The sequence below is a fragment of the Egretta garzetta genome, unplaced genomic scaffold (assembly GCF_000687185.1).
Source record: "Egretta garzetta isolate BGI_Z169 unplaced genomic scaffold, ASM68718v1 scaffold230, whole genome shotgun sequence".
Classification (NCBI taxonomy): Eukaryota; Metazoa; Chordata; class Aves; order Pelecaniformes; family Ardeidae; genus Egretta; species Egretta garzetta.
In genome coordinates, this window is record NW_009258281.1 from 2,444,579 (window position 1) to 2,462,860 (window position 18,282).

At 46.7% G+C, this 18,282-nt stretch overlaps 1 protein-coding gene across 1 annotated transcript in view; it reads right to left on the reverse strand.

Annotated features, from left to right (window-relative positions):
* Positions 1–18,043, reverse strand: part of MAP2 (microtubule associated protein 2) — a 68,744-nt gene extending 50,701 nt beyond the window's left edge. The window contains 1 exon segment of the mRNA XM_035892024.1: positions 17,782–18,043. Coding sequence (XP_035747917.1) covers positions 17,782–18,043 — 262 coding nt within the window.
* Positions 18,044–18,282: the final 239 nt, after the last annotated feature.

Sequence of the window (18,282 nt, forward strand, 5' to 3'; positions counted from 1 at the left end):
CAGCTTTGGTGAGCATGGAGAATGGCACAGAGCTTCACAGAGTACCACGGCTCCAGAAGACCCCACACCAATTGCCACCACCACTTCATGGCTGGAGGATGCGACAAGTGACCCTTCTGTCAAAATTTCCATGAATCTACTAATCACAACACTACTGACGAAAGTAATGTCATCAAGTCTGCACTGTTAGTGCCAATGAACAAATCAAGACTCAGTTAATAAGACTGTTAGGAGAATCAATTTTTTAAGCTTATTTTCACATGCAAAAAAATTAAGAAAAGGCTCCAATTAATTTTCCAGCTATAGACTATGCAAGCGTATACCAGATTTAGTACCCTGGAGCATATCCAAAGGAAACCCACTCGGTCACCTGCTCTCCATCACCCAAGCTACTGCAAGCCTCCTCCCAGTAAGGTAAGACAAATCCCTATTAAAAATGGTCTCCTTCGTTACAGAATTTATACTTGTTTATGTCCAGCCTGGTTCTGGGGTGCAAATGGACTCCCCAAGGCTGGAAGATAGTTCCCACCCTACCAGCTCTCCTCCTGATTTAATTTGCTTGGGACAAAGATTATGTTCCACAAGGAGATACAGCTGGGGGTGAAAGGTTGCCTCCTCAAAAATGGAAATTTCAGTTTCAGGCTACGCAAAATAAATAAGTAAAAATACAAATGACCTCTGGGTTTGCAGTTTTTTGTTTGTTTGGCTGGGATTTTTTTAATCAAGAAAGGCTCACTTTTGAACACTGTTGATGGATATTTTGGGTGACACAGGAGGCACAGGCAGTTCGCCAGAAGAGCAGCGCTTTTGCTATACATGACTGCTGCAAAAGGACAGACATTTTTGTACTAATGGACACTATAAATAGCAGATCCAATGGGTAAGTCAAATCCTCACAGGGCAGCTATTGAGACTTTTCATAGTTTCCTTATGGTTCAGTTAAAGTTCAAGGAAGCCTAATGATAAAGAACAAAAAAAGAAAAAGGAGAGTTAACCAGCCTGGATGCCAGGCAAATTCTTCACAGCCTAAAAGCTCTGGATTCATTAGAGATAGTTTTGCTTGTAGAGATTTATTTTCCTTTTCTTTAAGCAGGTAAACATTCTCTGATTCTACTTTGTGCCACAAAAAGTGGCACTGACAAATGACAAGTAACACCAAATATGTGTTTCTTGAGGGCAACAAGGACCTTGGCTTCACGTAAGACTACAGCACAACAAAAAATGGCAACATGGCTTTCTTTGCATTTTGCAGAGAGTAAAATGCTGCTCCTTTTTACCAATGTGTCAGCTGCTCATGATACAAGACACAGACTGTCTCCCAGTCTGATTTCAGGGAATGCGGTACCCAAAGGTACAGGTGGTCCTCAAATGTGATGTCCGTAACGGAGGGGAGACATTGTGAAAGATCCTGAGCACGAGCTTTTGAAAGCCCCCTGACAACGAGCAGGCTGAGTGAAAAGGCCAGGAGCTAATACACAGGAACGGTGATTCTGCCACTCCCTTAAAAATTGTCACTTCAGACCTAGCTCCGACCGGGCTGTCAGGCCAAGTCTGCCCAGTTGTCGCTAGTGCCACAGCTGCTCTCTGGCAGGATCAGAGGACTCAGCCCTGCTGAGAGGGCAGGCACCCGTCTTGGGCACTATGCTAATTTAAAACAAAGTTAAAACTCAAACGAGTAAGCGCTCAGCGCTCCTGGTTTTGGAAAGCAGCCTAATTCTTCTACAAACCCCAGCCACCAACATAGCAAATCAGGACATCTGGAATCCCCTTGCCCCGCAGAACTCAGGGACACAAACCCTTTCAGAGTATGGGGACGCACAGGGGATGCTAACCAGCTGCTGATGGTATGGGGAACAGCAACCTTTCCTGTTTGCTGGGTTTAGAAGGCCTGGTGATTCCAAAAGCTACTGCCCTCCTCATAAGCACACCCAAGGGCACAACAGCTGCCCAATCCTCACCCCAGCTTACTCTGGCACCAATGTTTACACTGCAGTAGGCATCATGCAGACGCTGCCTCCAGACACCTGAGAGCCCCCCTTCACTGACAGAGGCTCTGCCAGGGACCTCAAGTGAGGTTACATGTCAAAGCATGGCTACAACAGAACCAAAGGTCTGGGATCAGATCCTGTACAAGGCCAAGATATCATTTCAAAGCCTTCCTTCATTACTTATTGATGCTGCTGTGGTTGTCAATCATCTGCAGATATCTCTACTGGCACCTGAACCCATTACCTGCATTATTTTCATTTCCCAGGAAACCTTTCCAGTCCATTAAGTTTTTTAACAGGCAGATTTACCAGCCCCAGAGACAGATGTACAGATGGTGGCAAGAGTCTTTAAAAAAAGGTGTCTGAACTTTCACCAAATATTTCCAAAAAACTGTTAGAAATAATTGGCAACTACAATGGCAATGGCAAAAATTAGATCTGTGACACATCCCCACAGTGATGTATGGTGTCTGCTCCCTTTGTGCCCTTTTTAATGGTCTTCCTTCAGACTCAGGCACTGTCTCTTTCTCTTCCAACCTACCATAACCTCAGGCTCAATCTATTGAGGAGCTGAGTTTGCTATGAACACCACTTCTTAAGTGAAACTGCTCAGGGTCAGGTATTTGCCTCTGACAGCCCTCATCCAGCAGTACTTTTTATCTTCTTCTCTCTGCCTCCTACCCCTCTACGCAATGCTGTATTATTATTCTGAGGATTGGCTTTGACAGGAGAAATTTCCTATGGGCAGGGCTTACGGCATCTTCCTGCCTCACAGGTATGTGCCCTGGTGCAGCCACTGGGATCCTGCCGGCAGGGGAAGCAGGACTGGTACAGCTCTCCCCCAGGAACGGCTGGCTCGTCAGCTCACATAACAGTGCCAGTGATTTCTCAGGCCAGAGTTGCCCCAGTCAGACCACAGTTTGTCTCCACAACTCTTCTCCTTCCCCAGCTGTAGTTGTCTGTGTTTCATTACTACCATTCAGCCAGTTCACTCAGCCCACCTATTTATCACTTCTTCCCACCCGAGCACCCATTTCACAGCAACAGGGACAGCTCCTCCTAAAATGTAAAAGCATTTAATGTCCCCACAGTTTCACTGGGACACTCTTCCCAGGCTGGAGCATCACCACCCCCCACTCTTTCTAGCAACAGCTCTATCTGATACCACTACAGTGGCAGCGCGGATCTTGAGTTTGCTGTAGCCATGGAAGATGCCATCTGGTCTCTGTAAAGCGTAACTTGTTTAAGGCATAAACTAAGTTTAACATGCTGGAACCGCACGGCACAACAAATGCTTCAGGAGCAAACCAAAGGAAGGGAATGATAAGAAGAAGGGACAGAGAGGAGGAGACTGAAAATTGTGTCGAAACTTCACATGCATTCACGTTGTCACCCTTCAGACACCTACCAAGAAAATTAACAGTGAGCTTGGTTAAAGCAAAGGGTAATTAACGCTCCTGGAGCACTGAGGCTAAAACAGGGATAAAGAAAGATGCAAACAGATGGAAAGGATAAAATAGTATGTTTCATTAATTTTGCTACATTTTAGAGAAGGAACACAGGCAGAGCACAGCAAAAGGATTAGCTACATGTGTGCTTGCAGAATTGGGAAAACAAAGCAATTTCACTCAAAATGTGCCTGTCAAAATCCCCAGTGGGGTGCAGAGCAGTTTCCACGGTAACCAGCACTAATTGTTGGCACAGTGGAAACAAGTGAACAACAAAAGCACAGAGCAACCTGCGCTGCTTAGTAAGGCAAAATACCCCAAATACATACCTGCAGAAAGGAAAGATACAAAGTGGCTATTTGTTATCTTTGACAATTTGAAAAGCAAACAGGACCTATGGATTTTTCCCCCCTCCTGGTACCGCAATTCCAAGTGCAGCAGGACTACAAACCAAATAGCTATTCGATTTGTTTAGCAGCATTAGCCAGGCCCCTAAGGACAGGTCCTGAATTCACGCTGAGCTCTCCTGGAAGTTGGTGGATGACTCTTGTTTCAGTCAAGGCTGCTGAAACACTGGGGAAAAAAGACCTGGACTTCACTCAGTGGCATTTCTGATGGAAAAAAACAAAGACGCATCTTGGACTTTATCACTGGGATCGTGACAACTTTAAGTACTGCCTTTTGCACTTGGATTACAGGAGAAAGGCACAGCAGCAATCAAAGCAGTATGAGTAAGTTATATAAAACCCAAATAATGCCAACAGATTAGTGCTTGCGATTGAAGAAAAAAGCAGTAACATAGCTTTACAGAATTCAAATATTTGCTCTCAAATGGCTTTCGTGAGTGTAAATATTTTGCTGTGAGTAGGTCCTTGATCTGGTTGTTGGCAATATCAACAGTAATTGGCAGGAGATATGAAGGCAAATAATGGGAACATCAGCTTTTAAATTAAATGAAACCACAACACAACTGACAAGTATCATTTCCCTAATAAACTCGTTGACTTCAAGCTACTGTAGCATCAATGAGGACAGCGATAGATTAATTTAATCACCAGGATTTACCAGCTAACCAACTGAATAGGTCAGAAAAGGCTTGTGTTTTGGGAAAAAAAGAGCTCTGATTGCTGAACATTCGGGCTACCTTTGGGGAAAGATGTATTGCAGTGACTATGCGAGAAGAGCATGTACAGGGGAGCTACAGCTGGATACCTGACACAGCAGCTTCACACCCTGCTGAGCCCCACAGCAAACAGCTTACACCTCTGTGTTTTGAGGTACTTCAGGCATTCAACAGCCCATCCTTCTTCTTAAACTCAAGATTGTAAATCTGAATCCCCATTATCCAGCCCCTTAACATATCTACTGTATAGCAGAGTAAATCCAGTGCAAAACTGGTGTCCTTGCTGCAGCTAAGCTGTCAGACTGGTTGTGCTCTGGTACAAACGGGAGTCTGGAGGGTGGCTTTCCCATGCACCCCTGGCTGCTCTGCAGCATTTTGGGAAGCAGTGGCCCAAGGGCACAGGCTGCCTGCTCTAGGACTGCTTCCATATGTTTGTTCTGCGTGTACTTCACCTCCACTGCCCTGACTGCATTTTCCTGACCACCTTCTTCAGCGAGAGTTAGACAGACAGTCCAAATCTCAAGGGACACAAGTGGCAAAATCCAAAGTGACCTGCGCTAGGAGCCAGGAGCAATTCAGAAAGGTCCAGTGAACCCTCTCCTCCACCCCCCCCAGCACACCCCAGTGCTCGTTCATGACGCAGAGCTGTCTAGCAGCTGTAAAACAAAACACCAAGGGATCAGTCCCCACCCACCCCCCTGCCATTGAAATATGGAAGCCTGTTAAAAAGGAGTCCTACAAATGTCAGTACAATAAAGCAATGCTTTAACAATGAGCCCTCATTACTGCAAATACTTGCTCCCTGTGCACCCGCCTGAGTCGTATCTTCTTTAAGTCCACTGCCTGGAACAAAATATTTACTGCTGTCAGCATTTCTCAGCCAAGTCAGAGGTGGGAAAAGCTAATCGGTTCTGTTTTGTGCGATGCATTGGCAGCATAATTTACAGCTAGCACGCAATATTGAAGCTGACAACACCAGACCCTCAGCCAGGGCAATGCAGTGAAGTCCCACTGCCTTTCCTAGGACTTGGTATCAGCTAAAAACATCACTTGCACAACAAAGCAGCTGCATTTTTCTTTCTTAAAAACATGGACACCTTAGGATTCACACAGAAAAAAACACTTGGCTTCAAAACAAAGAACTGGATACTTAATCTTCTGAATGTGCATAAATACACGTAACAGGTAACTCCCTTTTAAATCAATATTTGTTTCGAACTTCAGAACACATTAAGATTTTAAATAAACAGACTTTGAAGAACTAATTCTCGCTTAACGTAAATGGGAGAACAGCCCATAGAAGTCAATGGAGCTTGAGCCACCTACAGGTGCTATGTCCCTTAAAGTTCCTTTTTAGCTCCTTTTGGGCTAGTTTTAAACACTTCTTACAGTGTTTCCTGTGATCTTTTTAAAAAATAATTCAAAGCAAGCTACACGAACGCTGCTGAGTTTAGGTTTAAAATCATTAACCTGTGCACAAGTTGTGTGGGATTTCTAGTCGTGCCTGGTCAGGAGGACTGAAAATCACGCTGTCCATGGAAAAGAATTTTGGTTCATCCCATCAGGGGATACAGTGACATAGAAAACGCAGCAATACCATGCCCTGTTGCCAGCCCAGTTCTACTTAACCAGCTAGCCCTGCAACGCAACAACAGCTGCAGGGATAACCTCCTCCCAGCTCCGCTTCCCTCCTCGCCCCCGACCTCTACCAACCCAGTTGTCTTTCTCCCGACTGTGAGGAACGCTGTTGCATACTTAAAAATGACCACAAGTGTGACCACAAGAAGGCAGAGCAGAACAGGTCCTGTGTCACACAAATTAACCGAGTCCTGCAGAGGTTGTGACGTGGGTGGATTTTCAGAGCAGTTCTCAGCCCTGCTGCCTCTGCTCTGGCACAAGCCAGTGGAAGGGAGTCTTGTCTCTGCTGGGTCACCGCCTCTGACCACGACTGATCCCTGGCGGCTCACACAGCCTGCTCCCATTAGCTGCCCGCCCACCCTTGGAGGCTACCAGCCCTCACCTCTAAGTGTGCGAAGTGATTAGGGAAGAGAAATGTGCACCTACTCTTGCAGAAGGAAGGTGTGAGAGATGCACGTAAAAGCCCTCAGTGCGCCTTCTGAACTACCTCTCTCACTTTTTCTGACAGACCTGATTTCTCTGGGCTTTTAAACACCTGCAAGCTTCTGCAGCCACAGTAACAGGGACCATCTAGGTGCTGTGGGGAGAGCAGAGATCAGGGTTTGGGTCACTGCAGCCACGGGGAGATGTCTGCATCCAAAGGCTCTCCATTATACAGAAAATGAGAAGCAGATGTGGAAATTCAAGGTCACAGAGGAGCTACACTGGATGGCTGGGGCAAAGCTGGGAGTACATAAGGAGAACAAGAAAGGGAAAAAAAAAGCAAGAGACAGCAGAAGTGAGAAAAGAGGAAAAGAAGGAAGAGCTGACAGCAATTTAAAATGAGGACGATATATTCTTAAATAGAGAGAAAGGATGACAGTGAAAGGAAAGAGAAAGCAACTCATGGACAGGAACAGCTAAGGATTAGTTCCCTTTACAGCTCACCAACAACCTGTGCAGGCTGCGTTACCCTGGATTTGGCACATACTCTGAATTTGGGGTAGAAAGCAATAGTCACAGCTGAAGCTTTTTCCTTCTCCCATATGTGGTGCAAGGCTACGGATGAAAACAGTTTGACTACGTCAGCAAGACTGCCACATCTACGCAGCACTGGCAGCTGATACTTCTGCTCTTCTTTATTAATGTATCTGTCTCGCCAGATGCATGGGCTGCATGGACAGAGGACCAGACTGTAAATTAGTTTTAGCATAACTGCCATAGGCTATATGGGTTGCTGGGAGCTGTACCAAACTGATCATATATCACTATGAATTAGTCTCAAGGAAAGAAATAGGAACAAGAAAGTGAAATACCTGGGGGTTATTTTCCCCTCCCAAAATATATAGTGGCTCCAAGAGAAACTGATTTCCATGAAGTATTCAATCTACTCAGTCCTGAGTGAAAATGACTCTGGGGGAAGCAGCTAACAGGTTTTCCTGCCTTGGAGATAATGATATCTCACAGTTATTTTCCATATACTACATGCAACTAAAATTAAAGTATTGAAGTTTTGACCAGGTATTTTCCATGCACAGAAGGGCTCACTCATGTGATCTAATGTACACAGCTGGGGGCCTTGAGTTTTCTGCACTTTGTGCATGTCATGAGGAATGCCTCAGTAATAACAAACTCCTAAAAACCAACCAAGACTGCATTTCTAAACCATCACCTCAGAATGGGTTTTCCAAACACCACTGACTTGGCTCTGCAGTTGGTCTGTGAAACAGCACAGGAAAACGTAGAAGTTTTGCTCAGTATCTCCCAAGGAACAAATGACAGAGTCATAACCAGCACATAGCCCTCTCACTTTAGTCTTGCCTTTGAATTTCTACATCAACCTTTTCATAGCTGGTATGGACAGGCACTGGATCATCAGCACTCAACTGCCAGCTAATGCTAGCCACTTTATGCTGATTTCCATCCCCTTGGCTGGCAAAGACAAGCAAACCTGTATTAATGATCATTATAAGGATTTAATTTGAAGTGAGCAGTTAAATCCACCAGTAGTGACTCCACAAAACAGAAAAACCCAAACCAAAATGCTAGCACATGTTAGGTAACCTCACAGAGTAAAACAGCAGGGAAGACAAAGAGGGGGTTTGTCCCTGGCTTCCTTCTAATCTTTCCTTTGAGCTCTTCGCTCAAATTAAAACCCAGATTGTCTTTGCTTTCCAATTTTAATACAGAGTAGCTTATCAGGGTTAGTAAAACCAAGAAATTTGCATCTCTCTCTCACACACATGTATTTTGCACTGTAAATATGCCCCAAAGAAATATTTCCTTTTCATTTCCATGAAAGTCATGCCTCTGTGAGGACAGCAGTGAGGTCCCCATTGCGAAGCTCTCCCAGTCTTTCTCCCCATCTACCCTGTCTCCTTTAACCTTGAGAAGCAAACACTAGAGGAAAAGGAAAAAAATTCAATCCGCCTTTCCTTTGTCAGACAGCCTGGCTGTGGCTCAGAGCTGTTAGAGAGAGGCTGTGCACTCCTGAATGCTAAATAAGCTCCCAGGCTACATACTTTCTCTCCACAGAGCTTAAAAAGAGATCTCACTCCGCGCAGGGACGTGTTGGCATGGCAACATGGAAAAAAGAAATCAGCAACGCCTGGCACTCCTTGCAGGAGCAGCAGACTGTTTGTGTAAGTGATCTGATGGTACCTACTTCCTCTCCGCCCAAGGTTAAACCCACGCCCAGCTGTGTGTGCAAGGGCAGATGCCCAGCCCATGCGCTGGGAGGACCTGCCTCCATCAGAAGCACCTGGGATGGCGGGGAGCTGTGCCTGGCGTTGGGCTAACCTATGGGCTGGAAAGTGCACCACACCACACACATGAGCATCTGTAATGGGGAAAAGGGAGGAAGGGATTTGCAAAGCGTGGGGGTGAGTGGGTTAATGACCGTGGCTGTGGGCTCTTCTGCTCCACAGGGTGTGAGACCCTGAGAGCTGACAATCACCAGCACACAGCGCTAAGGGCCAGAATATGAGGCTGACTATGCCCACCAGCATGTCCCGGGCTGTCAGCTAAGAACCTGCTGCTTCTCTTTCAAGGTGACTTTGGAGAAGGAGATGCCACTTCAGCTCTGCCCAAAACAAGAGCAGCTGTGTGTCTGCAAAACAAGGCTCTGTTGTTTGGTAGTGAACCTTCCTCCGAATCTTTCTGCTCTCCGATCAAAACTGGAACGGAAAATTATATGCTGTCATAGTTCCCAGCAATACCACCTTCCAGCTGCAATTGCAAAGACCACTGCCCGCTGCCAAATTTTGCCCAGTGCTCCTGCATGTCCTTCATGCTGCCATCCTGGGGATGGAGACCATGATGGCTTCCCTTCAGACAGGACAGGGAAGAGCCACTGACGTGCTCCACCTTCACCTCTCTGCAAGGGGCAGAGCTGAGCCAAGCCCAGAGGGCAGGAGCCCGCAGAGGCAGCGCTGAGCCCTGCACAGGGCTGTGCTGCCTGCCCGTGGCTCTGCTGCAGCTCTGCTGCGTGACCTGGGGTAGCTCTCTTCACAACTGTCTGCCTTTTCTCCTGGCTTTTACAAACCTTGTCTACTTTAGGGAATTCATAAATGCACAAGCTGTCTCCTACAATATGCTGAAAAGGACTTCAGCACAACGGGCCACAATTTAGAATGTGGTTTCTGGACACAACGGCCCCACCAGTCACTCCAGACAGGATGGGAGGGTTGAGAGTCGGCCCATGGAAACAGAAAAGTCAGGATTCACAGACCACATCAGAGCAGGCAGTCAAACATGGATGGTGGGCAGAAAGGGCAGAGGCGAACAAAGGGCAAATTTTTGTCCACAAAAAGGGGAGACAAAAGCAAAAGATTTAACTCCCAGGATGTGTTCTGTATTTGATGGGATATTCATCCTGCAGCACCAATAGCTATCCTGGCTACAGCAGCCCCTGAAGAATGGCTGCAGTCATTTTCAAAAGGCACCTTCAACAAACAGCACTCGTGGCATACAGACTGAATTATTGGTGTGGTTGGAACAACCCGTTATGAAATATTTCCTCCGTATCCTGGCCTCATTGCTCCATGTTGCACCTCTGAGGCTGTTATCAATCACATTTTCTGGGAACACTTGATGGCACCAAGTGAGCGCTGGTTGCCAGGCCAACACAGAGCCATTTCGCTCTTACTCCTTAAGGAAGCACAGCTGCTTATGCGATTCCCGCTTACAATGCTCATACCATAACAAGAAAACACCAAAGTGAATCAAAACACCAACAGGGAGCCCAAAGGACATGTCTGGTTGCTGCCTTCTCTTGGCCAGATTCAGTGCTGACATGGGACGATGAAGCAGTTGACTCTAATGGTGTTACCATACCTGGTTTGAGGTACTGTTTTCAAAAGTGAATCTGAACCACATACTGACATTTTCAGAAGAGCTTTAGGAGTAAAAGAGACTGATGGCTGAACTTCTCCAGGTGTCTGACTCCCAGCCATGGGAGTCAACAACACCCGCACACGGGGTTATCTCACCCCACTCCCTTTCAGGCAACAATTCTTGCATGCTTGTGCCATCCCAAGCTGTGATAGACCCTCCAGCTCCTACCAATACATTTCAGTCACTGACTGATTTCTGAAGTCCTAAGAGGAGGTAAGAGGGCAGAGCCAGCCCCTCAGAGAGGTTAGGGCTGGACAAAATGCAATGTCTTACTGAACTTAGTGACTGATGGTGCCAGCCACAGAAAACCTGCAGAGACTCGTCTTTGCAGAAGTGAGTGAATATTCAGAGTTAGAAGATAGCCAGGGGTGGGAGATGCTTGGGAGACACAGAGTTTCTCTGGCCTCATTCCTGATCCTCTGTGTAGGAACACCTGAGAGGACATCTAAAGCAAACCTAACAGAGAATGGTAAAAAACCTCACTTTTCCTACGAGTGCTCACAAGAGTTTCTGCTGCTTCCGTCTGTGCTTTCTTCAGCAACATAATTTGAACATGTCTAAAATATTCCAATAATGTGTCCCAGAAAATGACACTTATATTACTCTTAGCACAGAGAATGAAAGTTTCAGAAGTCTGGTATGTTTGCCTGTATCTAAACTGGCAAAAATGATGGTGCACAGTAATTACTGTCACATTTCCTGGGCAGAAGGAGGGAGATCAAAATGCCTAATTAACAGATGCTTTCCCATGGGAGCCATCAATGACATGGTAAGATGCATTCTTCCAACTTTGTAAAATAAGCAATTGAAATGGGACAAACACAGCAACCACACTGATCTTTGAACATCACTGATTTTGCATCCTTCTGTGCATTTTGTCTGTGGTGCTCGAGACGTGCTGCTTGCTGAAAATGCACATCTGACACAAAGGCTGAGAGGCACCTTTGGGGAACAGGCTTTCAGGGAGTTTGTGGGGGGCTCCAGTAACTCTGGGAGGGCTTGGGCAGCAGCAGGATGGCCAGTGCAAACAGCCAAACAAAAAGGAAAGCTCTGACAAAGCAGTCCTGTTGGAAAGAAAGACTAAAAAGGTCTCTGTACAAAGAAGGCTTGTTTGTATGTTTACTGGCAGTGCCATCTGAGTACTACTACTTGTATGGCAAGAGAGAGAGAAAGAGAAAAACACAAAAGGAAAGGAAGACTAAATGAGAAGTCACTAGAGGGGGAAAAAGCATTAACACTCCATGGGACCAAGCGATGACTTGGTGCAGTTTCAGCCTGGAGAGGCTGTTGCGACCCCCTGCACAGAGATGCAATCCTGCCCCCGCACATCCCGCCATCGCAGCCCCAGTCCTGGCCCTCGTGGGCTGAGCGCCCCGAGCCAGCAGAACTAAGCATCATGGTGATTTTCTAACAGCACAGCGGTGGTGAGGGCCGAGATCCTCTTTACCTGGAGAGTGGCTACTACAAGGCAAGGCTAGGAAAGATCACGGGATACAGTCTATTTCCTTGACACACTGCCTGGTGGCTGAAACCAGCACTATCCGTATCTTCACCATAGGTTTTTTGCATAGCCAACCTGAAGGGGCTCCCCACCTCTGCTCAAGTATTTGCTGGCCACAACCAGACAGTCTTTCAGGCTGACATTCCCTGCAGCTTATTTAAATGTGTTTATTTAAAGAGTAGCTGGTCATAGGAATAGATTTGTTGCAAATGCCCATTTAGTCTGGCTGAACAAAGCCTAAAACAATTGGCTGAATTAGGATAAATTACATTCAGGGCTGTAACATGAATTGTCCCTCGCCACTTTTCTCCTCAGTTGTTCCCTGCTCTCTGAGGTAATATCTGCCATCATGCAAAAGCCATGTCGGCTCCGGATGAATAGATAAAACTGAACCTCTTTCTATTGTCCTTATCTTCAATTTTTCCTTCTTTCCCTGCCACTTCCCACCTCTGCTTTGCTCCCTCACAGCTCTCGGCCCTTTGCCTCTCCTTGCTCTTCCACTGCTGGGTTTGCTCCCCTGCCCTTCCTCAGCCCCTCACTTACCTCAGCTCAATGCTGCCATTTCATTCCTCTTCACAGGTCTAGGGCTCCCCCCTCTTTCTGTCCACTTACAGACTAACACATACCAGTCTGTGGGTCCCCCCAGCCACCAAAAATCCCTGCCTCCTTCATTGATCTGTCATGGGCTCCCTCTCACCCACCTTCCCTGTGACTCAAGGGCTCTGAAAAACATGGCAGGAGTGCTCAACCTGCGGTCAGTCCGCTGTGCTGTCAGGAAGTCTGCAACAATCTTCTGGCAGTCTCTTTGCATCCCACGTGGCTTGGGTACCCTGCGAATTAATGAAGGGCTCTGTTTGTCACTCTGGCAGGACGCGTTACTGTCCTTAACATTGACTGACACCAGGTCAGAGGCACTGTCCTGAGGCTCTGGTAATAGGATTTCAGGAAATGCTTTCCCATCACCTGTCAAAAAAATAGTTCATCAAATAAATGTGTGGGTAATCCAACCCCCCGATTATAAACCTGAATTTCGCATACAATGGAGAAAGCACTCAATCAGCTGAGTCACTGTACATAAAGACATCTTGTAGAAGATGCTTCACAATGCATCTAACTACTTTTACCCCTAATTATATAAATTTGATGGATTAGTCATTATATTACTGAAAAGAAAAATAAACGCATTTTAAGTGTAAAAAATCAAACCTTTGCAGCTTGATGTTCCTTGCAAGTCAAATACAACGGATGGTGTTGAACTGCTGGTTCCCAGGGAACACTGCAGCACATCTGTACTGCTCCTTAGTGCTTCCGCCCAGCTGACCACAACTTTTCAGTAAGCAAAGAAAAGGCTGCCGCTCTCATATTTCATTACAAGTCAAACACATCCTCTCTGCTCTACCACGGGATCCCATCCAAAGTTTTCCACATCAGCCCACTTCAAAGCAAGTTTCTGAAGATTATGCTATCATGCCTCCTTCGCAGCACTCATCTCATGTGACGTGAAACTGTTTGGCTTGACAAGAGCTACAGATGTCATCCTCCTCTCTTAGTACTTCCAAAACCCTCACCCAAGATTCTGTGTGTGTGCAGGTGAGAAAGGACATGGACAGGTATGGATCAGAGAGAGCAGAGTGAAACTCAGCAGATCTCAGGCTGTGGGGTGCTGCAGAGCACCCCAAAAGGCAAGGTGTCTTCAGGAGCTCCTTGGGAGCAGCATGGGACTTGTGGCTGGCAGAGGCATGGGGCTGAGGACGGAGCAGGGCTGAGCTGGTTTGCCAGGGACGGCCTAAGTATATATACAAATACATATATACGCACAAATACATACAAAAAGGAATAGCTGCTTTACCGCCCTTACTTGCATCACATCCATAACAGCTTCCTATGGGCTACGCAAAAAATCATGGCCTATTCTCTCACATGTATTTGCCTTTGACTTCAGTGGATGCAGGATCAGGCCCTGAGGGCTGCCCTGTCCACAGTGCTGTGCACTCTCCCACGTTCCCATCGGTCCATTTGAAAGGAGGGCATTGATGTGTCTCCATAATGCAGCCATTACTAGCATGATACCGAGACAGATCAATCAGAGGCAACACAACAGCCAGATTCAGAGGATTCCAAAATTGAGGTCAGACTCACTAACTCTTAGACAGACGCCAAGAGAGAGATGCACACATATATACAGGAAGGCAAATTTTAACTGTGCAAACCTAAAAATGTCACTTGCAGTGATGGATTGGACGCGTTTTGGCAAGAACTGTTATTTCCTCCCCCGTTACCACCCCTCGCCTCTGCATCAGTATTGGCATAAGGTGCCTTTGTCCTGGTGGCCCAACTCTAACCTTCCCCTTAACACACAACCCTCAGATTTTGCAGCATGACCCCTGCAAATGGGTGCCCTGCTGCTTTGCTGTGCCCTGAAGGGCCTACAGCACTGCTGCAGAATACCCCTCCCTAGGAGAGGGCCACTACATGGCTAAATCTCAGCTCCCGGGTCAGGCAGGTGCTAGAGAGCTTCCTTCAGCGAAACGTCTCAGAACATAACTGAGGTCTCAGCAGCAGGGATGGGGCCATGGGTGGCTGCCTGGGACATGCCCTGTTTATACTAGTGCTCCGCTGTGGATGAGCTGGTTGTTGCAGTTGCTGGGGATTTACAGACTCCAACACAAAGGCTGAGAAGCCAAAGATTTTCCTAGGTTATGGTGCTGGACTTGCACCAGGGAGAATAAAATCCCTGTAAATCCACTTAAACACACAGTTTGGCTTAATTATCTTGATTGACCTTGGCCTCTTGGGCATTTTCTCCTCAGCTGCTTGGAGTTAGTAAGCTACTACAAATGATTAAACAATTCACATTATTGATCAGAGTGGCATTTAAAAACCCTACCTGATAAAACACACCCCACTGCAGTTAAAATTTACAAGCAGACAAACACAGCAAAGATGACTGAATTTGGTGGCAAATGGCAATCCTGATTTCAGGATCAAACTCTGAATCAAACACCAACAATCCACCTCTAAATTTCCTGCTTCACAACATGTTACGCACATCCAGCTAGTACATACTAGTGTAAAACGGCAACACACCCTGGGCCCTTTCTATCACCACAGTAAGTTGCCAACAAGTTTCTCCTTCAAAAGAAGAAAATGGATTAAAAATCTATCTTAAGTATCCTAAGATGGTTCATATTGCATTAATTAAATATGAGCTTTAGCCAGTGTGTGTGTGCAGTGCACAAGTTTCCAGAGAGCTAGAAATTCACCCATGAAGGCAAGCAGTTTTAGGGACTTTTCTGGTGTTCAAGGACAAAGATGCCATGAGATAAGCTATATTAAGGCTCCCAAACAAAAACTGTACGTATTGACAGTAAGTCCCCACACCAGAGATCTTGCAATCTAAGCTGACAGCGAGAAAAAAGCAGGGGAGGAGGAAATGAGGCCACAGAGTGGTGACCGAAGCAAACTTCACCCAGATCAAGAGCAGTCTGGTTCCCTTGGCAAAGTGTACGATGCCAGTCCCACTGCCTCCTCTAAACTATACTGCCTCATTTTCACTTGTTCTGCTGTTTAACCCCTTGCCTCAAAAAGCATCATGAAAAAGCACTACTACAAGACCCGCTGATGGGCAGCAGTGGGTTCCCACCTCCTCTCGCCCATTAGCTGCAAACTCCTCAATTAAACATTCAGGTCTCTCTCAGACCCTGACAACTGCTCAGATCCTGAGCTTGAGAAAGCCTGAGAAGACCACTTCTCCATTTTTAAGGAGAGGAAATTCCTCTTCATCCTCGATAAAGTTATTCCCACTTCTTCCTGTGTATGGGTAGGACTTTTCCAAGATTGTGTGAAAAATCTGTGACAAAGAGAAACACGCTCAGTCTTCCCATGGCCCACACCAACCCCTAAGAACTGCAGCATCTTACCTCTGTGATTCTTGTACATCTGCTCCTGCTTATTTGCTGGCTAAGCACAGCACAAAGTTGGGTTACAGCAAAGAGGCAAGACCTTATTATCACACATCGTCCCCCCCCCAATCACCAACACTATGTTCACCTCAGTGCTCATGCAGGATTTCTTTTACCTTTGGTTTTCAAGTTTTGGCTATCCACAAGAAGAGACTCTAAAATCTAAACCCATTTACTTTTAGCAGAGAGATCCATTTCCAGCACAATTGCTTATGAAATGACTGTAGGGTCTAAGAGCCTTAAAATACTCCAGGTGCTGAGAAATTATGGATGGCATCTCCAAATGCTGTCAACAACCAACAAACATTGCTAGAAAGATCTCTTTAGCATGCATGGATGGATGCATCAAGGGCAGTTGTGTCTGTACAAGAGAAATTCCTCTTGCACAGTGCATGTGGGGTTTAAAGTGGGAACTCTGCATGGAGAGAATTAGCATTTATTTCTAAAACAGGAAACTTGCTTTGCATATTTCATTTTGACACAGTCACACTTTTTTTTCTTCCCAAATAACAAGCTGAATCCTAAAATCCTAACACAGTTTACAAATAGACAAAGTCCCAGTGAGTATCCAGTGAAATATGCTGTGCCAGTTTTGGCTGGAGTAGAGTTAATTTTCTTCACAGTAGCTGGTATCGGGCTATGTTTTGTAATTGTGCTGAAAACAGCATTGATAACACAGGGATGTTTTAGACGCTGCTGAGCAGCGCTTACACAGAGTCAAGGCCTTTTCTGCTTCTCACCCCACCCTACCAGTGAGGAGGCTGGGGGGGCACAAGAAGGTGGGGGGGGGCACAGCCAGGACAGCTGACCCCAACTGGCCAAAGGGATATCCCACACCATATGATGACATGCTGAGCATGTAAAGCTGGGGGAAGTAGAAGGAAGGGGGGGGGGGCATTTGGAGTGATGGCGTTTGTCTTCCCAAGTCACCATTATGTGTGATGGAGCCCTGCTTTCCTGGAGATGGCTGAACCCCTGCCTGCCCATCGGAAGCGGTGAATGCATTCCTTGTTTTTCTTTGCCTGTGTGTATGGCTTTTGCTTTACCTATGAAACTGTCTTTATCTCAGCCCACAAGCTTTCTCACTTTTACCCTTCCGATTCTCTCCACCATCCCACTGGGGGGGAGTAAGTGAGCGGCTGTGTGGTGCTTAGTTGCTGGCTGGGGTTAAACTATGGCATATACCCAGGCAAGGGTGAATAAATGCTGATGCTGAACTGTGGTATTCCCAGTCAGATTGAGTAACACATTATTCTGCAAATAGTTGGCGGTTTCAAGGTGGTGGTGTTACTTGTGAGCAATAACAGGAAAACCCATCCTTCATACACACATAAATGCATGCAAGAGCAACATGAGCTATCTGTGCACAATAGCTGAGTGGTTTCCCACTCCTTTCCAGCCCAGAGGAGCTGAGTGGTTGCTCTACACCAGCCTGTTCTCTCATTCCCAGAGAGGTTACCCTGTCCCATATACCAAGACGCACTAAGGCACTGTCATGCCTTTCCTGAAGTCTTTTCAGAGCACTTCCCAGGATCTTGGGTAAGGATGCAAGCTGTACAAACCCAGATGAAGGTGCAGCAGTGCTTGCAGTGAAGAGCTAGAGCCCTTCCAAGGCACATGCTCCCTCATGTCAGCTCCCCCATGCCCTGGGGCACGCTTGGCTCCAGCTAACATTTCCCCTTGGAGAAACATCATCCAGTGGTCTGCAGAGCCCCATGTTTCATGGCAGGACATCGAGGTGCATTACCTGCGGTCTCTCTGTCCCCCGACGACAGCTCTCCATTGATCCCATTCTCTTTGGTCCGAGCATATGTCCCCGGCTGCTCATGGCCACTCAGCCCCGGCTCCTCGTCCTCTCGGTAGGGAAATCCATTGGCACTTCTGACCAGTCCAGCACCCGCGCCACCCTGTTCCTTAATTTCAGGTGAATGTGGGTGTGAAGAAGCCTCTGTTAGCTGACCTGAAGTCCAGTGTGGTGCCTTCGCTTCGTCTTTCCTATCCTCTGCCATGTTTCCTTGCCTTCACCACTTGGCCTGTAACGACATTAGCAGGAGAGATCAGCTCCAAGTGGGTCACTGTGCCCCTGGCCAGTAGGCAGCAACCAGGCGCAGCACAGGCACGTTACCAGCCACGCTGCCAGGGAAACTTGAGTCTGACAGATGAGAGAGTGTTTACATGCAGAAGCGTCTCTGCTTGTCTGTCCTGGGCATGAGTGAACTGCTTTAAAACCAAAACAAACCACAAGTGG